The sequence below is a fragment of the Psammomys obesus genome, unplaced genomic scaffold (genome assembly GCF_907164565.1).
Source record: "Psammomys obesus unplaced genomic scaffold, mPsaObe1.curated_primary_1811, whole genome shotgun sequence".
NCBI classification, from domain to species: Eukaryota; Metazoa; Chordata; class Mammalia; order Rodentia; family Muridae; genus Psammomys; species Psammomys obesus.
Genome location: NW_026585894.1, coordinates 22689439 through 22702472, shown reverse-complemented (window position 1 = coordinate 22702472; position 13034 = coordinate 22689439). Strand labels below are relative to the sequence as shown.

The window sequence follows — 13034 nt, the reverse complement described above, 5'->3', positions numbered from 1 at the left end:
GGCCATCCTATGAAAAGCAATGTACAGATTCAATGCAATTCCCATCAAAATACTAACACAATTTTTTACAGACCTTGAAAGAAAATTCTCAATTTCATATAGAAAAAGAAACAAACAAACCCAGAATAGCTGAAACGATACTCTAAAGTAATAGATCTTCTGGAGTTATCTACATCCTAGATCTCAAACTATACTACTATAGAGCAACAGTAATAAAAACTGGCCGTGAAACAGGCTGGAGTATCAGTGTAATTGAATATACAACCCAGAAGAAAACCCACACACCTACGAATACTTGAATTTGAAAAAGAAACCAAAACCATACAGTGGAAAAAATATACCATCTTCAACAAATGGTGCTGGTCTAAGTGGATGTCTATATACATGTTGAAAATGCAAATAGACCCCACATTTATCACGCTGCACAAAACTAAAGTCCTAGTGGAAAAAAAAAAAACATCAACATAAAACCAGCCACAATAAACTGGTTAGAAGTAAAACTGGGGAAGAGCCTTGACCTCATTGGCACAGGAGACAACTTTCTGAACAGAGCACCAACAGCACAGGCTCCAAGATCAACAATCAATAAATGGGATTTCATGAAACTGACAAGCTTCTATAAAGCAAAGGACACTGTCATCAGAACAGCCTGCAGATTGGGAAAGGAGCTTCACCAACCCTATATCTGACAAAGGGAATATCCAGAATATATAAAAAACTCAAAAAGTTAAATAGCAACAAATCAAGTAATCCAATTAAAAAATTGGGGTACAGAGCTAAACAGAGAATTCTTAATAGAGGAATATGGAATGGCAGAGAAACAGTTAAAGAAATGCTCAACATACTTAGCTATCAGGGAAATGCAAATCAAAACGACTCTGATATTTCACCTTATTCCCATCAGAATGGCTAAGATCAAAATCTCAAGTGACAACACATGCTGGAGAGGTTGTGGAGAAAGGGGAACCCTCCTGAACTGCTGGTGGGAATGTAAACTTGTACAACCACTCTGGAAATCAGTCTGGCACTTTCTTAGAAAATAAGGAATAGTGCTACCTCAAGATCCGGCTATACCACTCCTAGGTATATATCTGAAATATGCTCAACTATACAACAAGGACATTCACTCAACCATGTTTGTAGCAGCTTTATTTGTAATAGCCAGAATCTGGAAACAACCTGGATGTCCCTCAATGAAGGAATGGGTACAGAAAATTTTGGTACATCTACATAATGGAATACTACTCAGCAATTAAAAACAAGGAAATCATGAAATTTGCAGGCAAATGGATAGAACTGGAAAAGATCCTGAGTGAGATAGCCCAGAAGCAGAAAGACACACATGGTATATACTCACTCTTAAGTGGTTATTTGACATATAATATAGGATAAACATACTAAAATCTGTATTCCTAAAGAAGCTAAACATCGAGGAAGACCCTCGGGAAGATGCTCAATCCTCATTCAGAAGGTTAAAAGGCAATGCAATAGACATCAGAAGTAGGAAAAGACAGGGAACAGAAGAGGAGTCTACCAAAGATGGCCACTGAAAGACTGTTCTGTTGGATGTATTGAAGCAGAGGCTAAGACTCATAGCCGAACTTTGGGCAGAATGCTGGGAATTTTATGAAAGAAGGGGGAGATAGAAAGACCTGGAGAGGACAGGAGCTCCCCAAGGAGACCAACACAGCCAAAAATACTAGGCACTGCTAGTTCTGCATAAACAGAAACCCCAGCCAAGGACCATGCATGGAGAGGGCCTAATACCCCTGCTCCAATGTAGCCCATAGACTCAGTCTCCAAGTGGGTTCCCTAGTAAGGGGAGCAGGGGCTTTCTCCAGCATGAACTTAGTGGCAGGCTCTCTGCTCACCTTCCCCTGGAGGGTGCAGCCTTGCCAGGCCACAGAAGAAGACAATGCAGCCAGTCCCGATGAGACCTAATAGGCTAGGGTCAGATAGAAGGGGAGCAAGTCCTCCCCAATCAGTGGACTAGGGGAGAGATATATGGGGAGAAGGGGGAGGGAAGGTGGGATTAGGAGGAGATGAGAGAGGGGGCTTACACCCAGGATACAAGGTAAATAAATTGTAATAAACAATAATAATTAAAAATAAAAAAGGAAATCCATAGAAACAGGACGTAGGTTGGGTGGTCCTTAAAGCTGATAGAGAGTTTGTTCATGATGGGAGGACTAAAGAACCCAAAGAAATGCTCGCTTCGGCAGCACATATACTAAAATTGGAACAATACAGAGAAGATTAGCATGGCCCCTGCACAAGGATGACACGCAAATTCGTGAAGCGTTCCATATTAAAAAAAAAAAAAAAAAAAAAAAAGAACCCAAAGAATAATGTGCAATACAACCAGGAGAAATGTTGGCAATGGTTTGTACAAGTGTATGGTGAATGATCATGATCCCTTTTTTTAACTGGCCAGGAAACTACACTACCAAGATATTTCAGACTTTTTTTTTTAAAGTTTATGTGTAGTCTTTATTGTTGTTCTTATCATTTGCAATTTATTCATTTTTATTCCAGTTGTTAGTCTGCTCTCTTATCTCCCCCCGTTCCTATCTTCCCTCTCACTTCTTCCCCTATCCTTCTTCCCTTAGTCTACTGATAGGGGAAGTCCTCCTCCCCTGCTGTGTGACCCTAGCCTATCAGGGCCCATTAGGACTGCCTAGATCCTCTTTCCCTGTAGGCTGGCTAGGTTTCCCCATCAGAGATAAGTGATCAAGGAGCAGGTAACCGAGTTCATGTCAGAGACTGTCTCTTATCCTCTTATTAGAGAACCCACATGGAGACTGTGGGTTATATCTGAGCAAGGGGTCTAAGTCCTCTCTTTGTGTGGTCATTGGTTGATGCATCATTTTCTATCCTGTGTGATAAAAAGATCTTCTGGAGGTATCTCCATCCCTGATCTCAGGCTGCACTATAGAGCAACAATAATAACATCATGGTACTGGCATAGAAACAGACTGAAGGATCAATGGAATAAAATCAAAGACCCAGAAATAAACCCACATACCTACAGATACCTGTTTTGTTTTGTTTTTTACAAAGAAGCCAAGATCATACAATGGGAAAAAAAGACAGCATCTTCAACAAATGGTGCTATTCTAACTGTATGTCTACATGTAGAAAAATGAAAATAGATCCATACATATCACCGTTCACAAAAGTAAACTCCAAGTGGATCAAAGACTTCAACATAAAACAAGACACACTAAATCAGTTAGAAGAAAAAATGGGCAAGAACCTTGAACTCATTCACACAGGAGACAACTTCCTGAACAGAACACCAAGAGCTCAGGTTCTACATCAGCAATCAATAAATGGAACCTCTTGAAACTGAAAATCTTCTGTAATGCAAAGCACACTGTAAACAACAAAATTACAGCCTACAGATTAAGAAAAGATCTTCATCAACCCAGCATCTGGCAGAATGTATAAAGAACTGAAGAAACACCAGCCAACCAAACAATCCAATTAAAAAAATGGGGTACAGAGCTAAACAGAGAATTCTCAATAAAGGAATAATCATATGTCAGAGAAACACTTAAAGAAATGAACAACATCCTTAGTCATCATGGAAATGCAAATCAAAATGACTCTGAGATTACATCTCACACCCACCAGAATGGCTAAGATCAAAAGCTCAATGACAATACATGCTGGAGAGGATATGGAGAAAGGGGAACCCTCCTCCATTGCTGGTGGGAATGTAAGCTTGTACAACTACTTTGGAAATCAATCTGGTGCTTTCTCAGAAAGCTGGGAATAGTGCTACACCAAGACAAAGATATAGCACTCCTCAACATATATCTGAAAAATGCTCAACCATACAACATGGACATTTGCTCAACTATGTTCATAACAGCTTTTTTTGTATTAGCTAGAATCTGGAATCTACCTAGATGTCTTTCAACTGAAGAATGAATACAGAAATTGTAGAACATTTACATAATGGAATGCTACTCAGCTAAAAAAAAAGGAAGTCATGAAATTTGCGGGCAATTAGATGGAATTGGAAAAGATCATCCTGAGTGAAGTATCCCAGAATCAGGCTTGTTTTAGCCCTTGGCTGGGCCTCATTTCCTGAAGCAACACTTACTTAGCTTCTTTAATTACTCTCAACATCAAAAAAGACTATCTTGTTCCCATATTTTCCTATGTAGCAGGCCCCTCATCTACTGTCTTCATATTATTGGCTTAAACTTCAAATACCTTTTTCAATTTGGATTCTAATTCTCTGGAAATGTTGGAGAAAGGTACAGCTTTTTAACTTAGGGCAATACATGGAGGCAGATAGATTCACATAAGAAGTCCATAACCCCATAAATTACCATATGGTAAAGGGGTTTAAAAGTTCTTATTGTTTTCTCCAACCATTTTTTAAGAGTGTTCAAGCTGAAGGTTCCCATCAGCAGTGAAAAAGGATGATTTTTACTATGTGCAATTAGTCATTCATTTATTATATGCTTACATAGATTTGTTGCCTTTTTGTGCCATCCATTGTTCTAGGTGTTGGTGATAAAATTCCATATGAAAGAGTAACTACCTTGAGGAGATTGCATTCTAATAGCAAAGATAGTAACCTACACAAGTCAGATAAGGAGATAAAGGTTACTGTGAGTGCTTAATAAATAAATAGTTATTTGAACTTGATAAAGTCTTAGACGCTTATAGCACAGCTGAACATGTGTAGTTGAATGATGGCTGAAGAAGGCATCATTGAACAGATGATAGCAACTGAACCTTAAATAGTAAATGAGGAAAACTATGCATGGTGGCATACTCCTGTAATCCCAACATCAGGGAAGTAGAGACAGAAGAATCAGAAATCTGTTGTCATCCATGACTCTACAACATGTTCAAAACCAGCTGGGACTACATGGGACCCCTCGACACACTAAAGGATAAGTAAGGTTTAGTTAGACAAATAGAAGAGGTAGAAGATGGCTAGTCGTATAGAAATATAGGAGCACATGGCAAGACCCATATGATGCTCACACATGATAGAATGAGAAAAGGAGAGAAAAATCCAAGACCCAAACATCTTAAATTTGAATGTTCCTACAAATCACTTGGAAAATGCTGTGAAGACAAATTCTAATTCAGTGCTATGAGCCTGGACACTTAAACTCCTCATGCCAAAGCTATTGGCTCATAGCTATCCTGAATAGCAAGAACTTAGAGATCTATCTGGGTATAATAATGGAGGAAGGTAGAAGAGTCCCAGCTAACACAGATATATGAATAGGGGGATGTATGATGGTATATAAGAAATTGTTGGGAAAATAAATATTTCTTTGTATGTTTTTTGGGGTGTATTTTGGGTTTGGGTTTTTTGTTTGTTTTTTGTCACCCACAGGATGTCTAGCAAGAGAAATATGACAAGCAAAGGAGGAGAAAAATGAAACTTTCTGGAGTGAAAATAAAAACAAAAAACAAAAACATGTGGCCTTGAAGGCACTCAGTATGGGCTGCCATGAAAGTGAGGGTAATCAATAGGAAACACTGTGGCTGGAATACAGACATACTCTTAGTACACACTTTTAATCTCAATCAAGGTAAAGTTACTTTGTAGAAGGAGATAGCCATGTTTGAATGTGGTATCTAATTCAGAAGCAGACAAAGTTATGAATCAGAGAAAGTTGAAAGAATAGGATATGCCCAACTCTCATGAGAATGTAGATGGAGAGGTGACTTAAAAGGGAGCAGCACACAGAGGGAGAGGGAGAAGAGGCAATTTTACCAGGACAGTTGTACAGAGACAGATTGCCAAGTAGAACAAACTAGATATGGGTGAAGACAGAATGAACCAGAGAATGAGAAAGAACCAGAAGATGAGAACAGATTGTTCCAGTTAGTTTGAGGCCAGGCAGAGCTATTCAGGAAGAAACTGAAAGAAGCCAGTTTGAATCAAGTCAGTTGGGAGAGGAGTCTGAGCCAGAACAGCCAGCCAGAGCTCAGAAAGAGCTAGAAAGGTGAGCTTATTCAGCAGTCAGTCTCAGAGGCTGAAAACATTCTAGGCCTACAGTACAGAGACTAGAAGTTTCCAGGACTAGGCCTAGGTTAACAGATGGAGGCACTAACCCTAGAGGTGAATCAGGTGAATAAAAGTTATTTCACAAAAGAGGGTGGTCTTTCTTTTTTCATCTGCCTATCTCTGTTCATGTTCTTCTTTATTTTCCTTTCCATCTATTCTCCATTTCTATTCCTTATTATTACAGAAATCACCCAAAACATTTTTTTCTGTTTTTTTGTTTTTTTTTTTTTTTTTTTTTTTTTTTTCAAATGAAGCATATATTTTAGGTACAGCTGATTCAAATAGATTCAAATATCAGAGAAAAGAGCCAGCATTGAAGTGGCAATTGACAGTTTGGAGGAGAAAGACAATACTTGGTACAGTAAAGGTTTTGAAATGAAAACCAGTCATAAAGTGTGGTATAGGCAACAGTCAAGGCTCTAAATAAGAGACACTTTGTTTACTGAATTGATAGAAACATAAAGTGAGATTCATTGCATCTCAGAAGTGGGCTTGAAACTTCATTTTGTAGCAGCTTACTGTGTCAACAATCTCCAATTTCTCTTACCTTTACACTGCATATCCCTTTAGGCCTTCTGAATTCTTGTCCCATGCCCATAATATGGTTTGTTATTTTGAGGCAGATCTAGTTAGGCACCTCAAGATGGCTTTGAATTTACAGTCCTTTTTTCTTCGTCTCCTGGGATTACTAGCATGCACCAGCATATTCAGCTCATTAATTTTATTAAATTTTTTTAACCTAAGCATTTCATAAGTTCTGTGGTTTTCCTGAAAAGATGGTTCTTCAGACAGCAATTACATAACAATAGAACTACCATCTGCCACCCTGTATCCTATGGGCAGCATTTGGAATTGACACCCACATAGAAACTGTCCTCCTGAGTTACAAATAGAATTTCTTCTCCAAAAAGAATTCTGTGGAAAAATAATCATTTCTTTGCATAAAGGTTAAAGTTTTGGTGTCAAGAAATGAGCAGATTCATACTTAGTGACAGCCTCTGTGAGCTGACAGAATTCTTGCAGAATTTCAATGGACTAGAATTTGGTAAATGGAAACAAGACTGTCGCAAGAGTTTAGAATCTACTAAAGCCTTTTTAGCTCACTTTTTACCTAAAATTGTGTCTTGTCTTCTGATAAAACTTGAGGCTAGGATTATGAAAGAATGTTAGACTTGGATAAATAATCACTTAAATAAGCAGCATTTCCAAGTAGCCTCCTTCTGTGTTGACTGTGGCTAGAAAGGTTTAGGCGACTGTTGTTGATTATTAATATTTATTATTGATTTATCTTTTAGTTAAGCAGTGGTTATTCGTAAACCCAAAACACAGAGACTGTGATTTATTTAACTAACCTAGAGCACAATGCTGGGCAATACTTACTCCATCCTAAACTTCCAAGCCCACATAGTTTCCTCCCATTCAGATTTCCCACATTATAATTGTTTTTAGTCATTTCTTGGGTCTGGTTCATTTCTCCTTGTTGTTCCAAGTCCTCTCCTGCTGATCTCTGCCCTCTGACTCCTCCCACTCATTTCTTTCTCCTCCCCTCTGGACCAGGATGTCCCACTCTATTCTCTCCCTTGCTTAGCATTGTCTGGTTGTTTTATTGACAATACAGAGAACAAATGGTGGCATGTTTATACAAACTTGAGACAGGTGATTCTTAGAATAAACATCACAATGCAATGTTGGATTGAAACCAGATAGTGGGGTGGAGAAATCAGCATTTGAATGAACAAGGGTAAATTGTATACATTCCACGAGAACATTATACCATCAGGTGACATTAGAGAGCCCCTAAAGACTTGGTCTCTGTAAGTGTAAGAAGAGAAAGACAAGGACAGGAGGCTTCATGACTGAGGGGTACTAGTTAGCGTCTGGTTCTCTTGGGAGGTAGAGAATATTCTTTGCAAAAGGTCAGGGCTTTACCATTTTTGCCTCTCATGTACTTTTCTCTATTTAAGTTGATTTATTATTATTATTATTATTATTATTATTATTATTATTATTATTTACATGAGCACCATCCTAGTCATTTCCTAGATAGCAGCTCACCTCTAGAGGCAGAAATATTTATTGTCAGCATTTTGTGTTAGCTTTTTGTTTCCTTAGGGCATTGATTCTCAAACTGTGGGTCATGACCTCTTTTCAGGTGTGGGGGATGTTGAATGACCCTTTCACAGAGGTCACTGAAGACCATTGGAAAACACATGTATTTATGTTACAATTCATAACAGTATCAAAGTCATAGTTATGAAGTAACAACAAAAATAATTTTATGGCTGGGGGTCACTACAACATGAGGAACTGTATTAAAGGGTCACTGCATTAGGAAGGTTGGCATTAGTATATTGCCATTCGTGGTCCAATTTTTGTGATATTTTAGAAAAATACTTGCCATTTAAAGTTGTTGGTTGAAGTATATGATTTAAAGATAATTTCTTTGCGTTTTCAAAGATCTGTGCTTGATTACTCAGCACTAAGTAGGTAATAATTGGTTAATTCTCTTGATGGAGAAAAGGATATCATTTGGAAGTAGTTACCCTTATAAGAAAAAAATTAGTAGATTCTGGAAATTATTAGGAATCCTATATTGTTTAATGCAATACATATTTTCAGGTTAAAATATCATAAATATAACATAAATATATATGTATGGTTATATAATTTACATTCTAACTATACATGACAATCTTTTTGTATATAAAGTATTTTTGTAGTTGAAAAATATAAGTACTGAAACAAAAGAGTTCAATACTAACTAGATCCTTAAGATGTGACCATCTGTAACCACACATATAAAAACTACCACACAAATATTCTACATTTACATTTCAGTGTTCACTGAATTAACCACTCAAGAAAACTAACTCAGTCCAGCAAGTAGTCTACTCTGATGTTTGTAGCTTTTAGAAATTATCATTAGCTGCTAGTCTTTCCAATGAATGAAATTGCTTTTTAAAATCAGTATAAAAATTTGAGTAAAGTTGATATTTTTAGCAAAATTGAGCCTCCCTTGGGTAAATTAAAAACCAAGGCATATGAGTCTTTATGCCTATCAAATATGTTTTTCCATTGACTCAGACTTTTAAGGGGAAAAACTTACTTTTCATGTATCACTTTTTAATTATATCTTTGTGTATCATGGCGTATATATATAGATCAGAGGACAACTTGGGCAAAGTTGGTTCTTTCCTTCTAGCACATAGCTCCCAGGAATCAAACTCAAGTTTTCAGGCTTAGTGGCATACATCCTTACCTACTGAGGAATCTGACTCCCTTCCTTAATGTATTATTTGTATACAGATAGTTTCAGTACCTGTGTGGAAATACATGGATATGCAGTTTCAGAGGTAGGCATGGATAAAGCTACTATACTTAAGGTGGTATAATATTGGTGAAACAGACTAATAAATCAGTTGAACAAATGTGTTATTCAGAAATAGATCTCTTTAGAGTTGACATTATTTGATCATCAACAAAAGAGCAAAGACCATATAACCAGAAAATAATGTTTTCAATAATTGGTGCTGGAATAACTGCATATGCCCTGTAGAATAACTGCAACTGTGACTAAATTAAAATTTTCACTCCTTATAAAGATGAATGCAAAGTAGATAACAAATCTAAATATAAAGTACAAGATGGTATAAATGCTAGAAGATAATATGGGAGAATCTCAATGGTTTGGGGTTTGGTGATGGTTTTGTACGTGTAACATCACAAAAAGAGAAAACTGAAAAATCGCTAGACACAGTCTTGACTCTGCCAAAACTGATAGACCAACTGACAAAATGAACCACAGTGTGTGAAGGACTCTTCAGATTTTCACTGACCAAGACTGGCATCAGAAATGAGTTTCAGTTTGAGTTGCCTCTGAAACAGACCCTGAGAGGATTTGAGGGCACGCATTTGAAAGGAATGTATAACATGCATGAGAGAAAACAGGAATGAAAGGGGATGAGTTGGGTTATTATTAGACAAAAATCACAGTAGGTGACTAGAAGTTAAAGCCTATGAGTAAACACTGGGAAATAGCATAGAACACATTACTTACACCTATTCTACATAACAGGTGAGGAAATTAGCTCTTACTGTGGCTAGAATTGGGTTATCGAGGGGTTCACCCATGGCTCTTAAATCCCTGGTGCTTCAACCTGCCAGTAATGTGTTAATAGCAGCCTTCTGTTAATCTGGAAAAAGTCTTCGGACAAGTCTCAGATATCAACAGGTGGTAGTTAGCCTGTCCATGTAATATAGAGGAATCCAAGTGGGTGGGAGATGTCAGAGCATTGGCCATAGGATTCCTGGTGGAGGTTTGATAGTGCTCTTTCTCTTCTCTCTTCAGGCTTCATCATGACCTTGTCCCTGTTGTCCATTGTGTATGGAGCCTTGCGTTGCAACATCTTAGCCATCAAAATCAAGTATGATGAGTACGAGGTCAAAGTCAAGCCCCTGGCCTATGTCTGTATCTTCCTCTGGAGAAGTTTTGAGATTGCCACTCGGGTCATTGTCCTGGTCCTCTTTACCTCTGTCCTCAAGGTCTGGGTAGTGATAGTCATACTTGTCAACTTTTTCAGCTTCTTCTTTTACCCCTGGATCATTTTCTTGCGCAGTGGCTCCCCATTCCCAGAGAACATTGAGAAGGCCCTAAGTAGGGTGGGCACCACCATCGTGCTCTGTTTCCTTACTTTTCTGTATGCTGGCATCAACATGTTCTGCTGGTCAGCCGTACAGCTGCAAATTGACAATCCTGACCTCATCAGCAAGTCTCAGAATTGGTACCGGCTGTTGATTTACTACATCGTAAGATTCATCGAGAATGCTCTTCTCCTGCTCCTGTGGTATTTTTTCAAAACTGATTTGTACATGTACGTGTGTGCGCCTCTGCTGATTTTGCAGCTGCTCATTGGGTACTGCACCAGCATTCTTTTCATGCTTGTGTTCTATCAATTTTTCCACCCTTGTAAAAAGCTCTTCTCTTCCAGTGTTTCTGAATGGTTTAGGTCATGTCTCACATGTGCCTGCTGCTCCTACTTAAGGAAGAAATCCACTGCGGCAGGAAAGACTGATATAGACTTAAAGCCATATACAGATCAATATGTAACACCTTCTACCAGTAGAATGAGTCCTGAGTCCAGTGAGATGTGGAGTGCCGTTGATCTGTGTGATGCTTAATGGAACCTGAAGCTTCTTACAAGACGGATATTGTGTTCTGCGTTAATTACTATTTTTTTCATATAAGTAATGAGCCCTGCACAGGGATAAGGCAGGAAGTTTTCTGTCAACTCCTTGTGACCTGCTGCTTTTTATAAAGCTCTTGGATTTGAAGCAACTTTGGGAGAAGTAGGAAAGTCTACTACCCCACAGTTTGTTTCACACTTGACTCTGTTACATTCTTACAGGCTTTGGTGGACATTTCATTGATTGAATGATACCCCTGAAATTTCAGTTGAGCTGGTCATATTCATTAATTAGAATAAAGAAATGATTGTTTTTCTACTTTTCTAGACTGTTGTCTCAGTAGCTGGATGTTTTACTACTACTGAATATAGCTTTATCTAAAAGTCACCATGATAGCCAGAATATACTAGGGATTTTACAACCTCATTCTGATCATAGCTTACAGGGAGAGCTATTTAAGTTTGTTTTATCAATATGTTCCATTTTCACTTCATTAAAACTTTTTTTATATAACCAACTGTAGTCATTCTGGTTTCAAAGGCCTAGACTTGGGGACTTTATTCCCTGGGATCCTTTGGTACAGGTGTTTAGGAAAGCCATGTTTCATTCCACGTGTTGAAGACATTAGGGATCAGGATGGACTAGGACAATTGTTAGAATGTCAAAATGTTGGAAGCTTATACAAATAGAAATGCCCTATAATTCTGGGAAATTTCTGGCAGATTTTTCTAAGATAAATATTTTAAGAATTGTCTCCTTGTGGGGCTCCTGTCCCCTCCACGTCCCCCTATTCCCACCCCTTTTTTCCTCCATAAGACTCCCTGTGCTCTGCCCAAAGATTGGCTGTGAGTCTCGCATCTGTGTTGATACCCTGTTGGATGAATCATTTCAGAGGACCAATTCCACTGCCTCTGGTTTTCTCTCTTCCACTGCTTCTGGTGTCTACCCTGTTTGCCATTCTGAATGAGATTTAAGCTTCCTCCCTAGGGTCCTCCTTAGTGTTTAGCTTCTTTAGATCTGTAGTTGCCTATCTTATATTATACAGCTAATATCCTCTTATAAGTGAATATATACCATGCCTGTCTTTCTGTTTCTGGGTTAACTCACTCAAGATGATCTCTTCTAGCTTCACCTGTTTGCCTACAAATTTCATGATTTCCTTGCTCTTAATAGCTGAGTAGTATTCCATTGTGTAAATGTACCACACTTTCTGTATTCATTCCTTCATTGAGGGACATCTAGGTTGTTTCCATATTCTGGCTATTACAAATAAAGGTGTTATGAACATAGTTGAGCAAATGTCCTTATTGAATGGTGGGGCATCTTTTAGGTATATTCCCAGGAGTGATATAGAAAGATCTGAGGCCAGGGGGTACTGCAGAGACTGATGCAACAACAGAGGACCATGCATGGAGAGGACCTAGATCCCCTGCTAAGATATGGCCTATTGGTAGCTCAGTCTCCATGTGGATCTCTGAGTGAGGGGAGCAGGGCCTGCCTCTATCATGAGCTCAGTTGACTGCTCCTTGATCACTTGTTTCTGATGATGCAGCCTTGCCAGGCTACAGAGGAAGAGGATCCATGCAATCCTGATGAGATTTAACAAGCTATTGGCAGATGGCAATAGTGGAGAACTTCCCTTTCAGTGGACTAGAAAAAGGGGATGGAGAGAAGAGGGAGGGTAGGAGGGTGGGACTGGGTGGAGGTGATGGAGGGGGCTCCAAACAGGATATATAATGAATAAATTATGAAGAAAAAAATAGGAGGAGCTCTCGAAAATGGCAGTGCCAACCACGCAGGG

At 38.6% G+C, this 13034-nt stretch overlaps 1 protein-coding gene and 1 non-coding gene across 2 annotated transcripts in view; both read left to right on the top strand.

Annotated features, from left to right (window-relative positions):
• The window catches only part of Xk (X-linked Kx blood group antigen, Kell and VPS13A binding protein), a 59276-nt gene extending 46751 nt beyond the window's left edge, over positions 1-12525 (top strand). The window contains exon 3 of the mRNA XM_055599671.1: positions 10398-12525. Coding sequence (XP_055455646.1) covers positions 10398-11227 — 830 coding nt within the window. The 3' untranslated portion in view covers positions 11228-12525. The remainder of the gene's footprint in view (positions 1-10397) is intronic.
• LOC129671036 (U6 spliceosomal RNA) lies at positions 2207-2313 on the top strand. The gene has a single exon (XR_008719290.1). It is a non-coding gene; the product is annotated as a U6 spliceosomal RNA (small nuclear RNA).
• Positions 12526-13034: the final 509 nt, after the last annotated feature.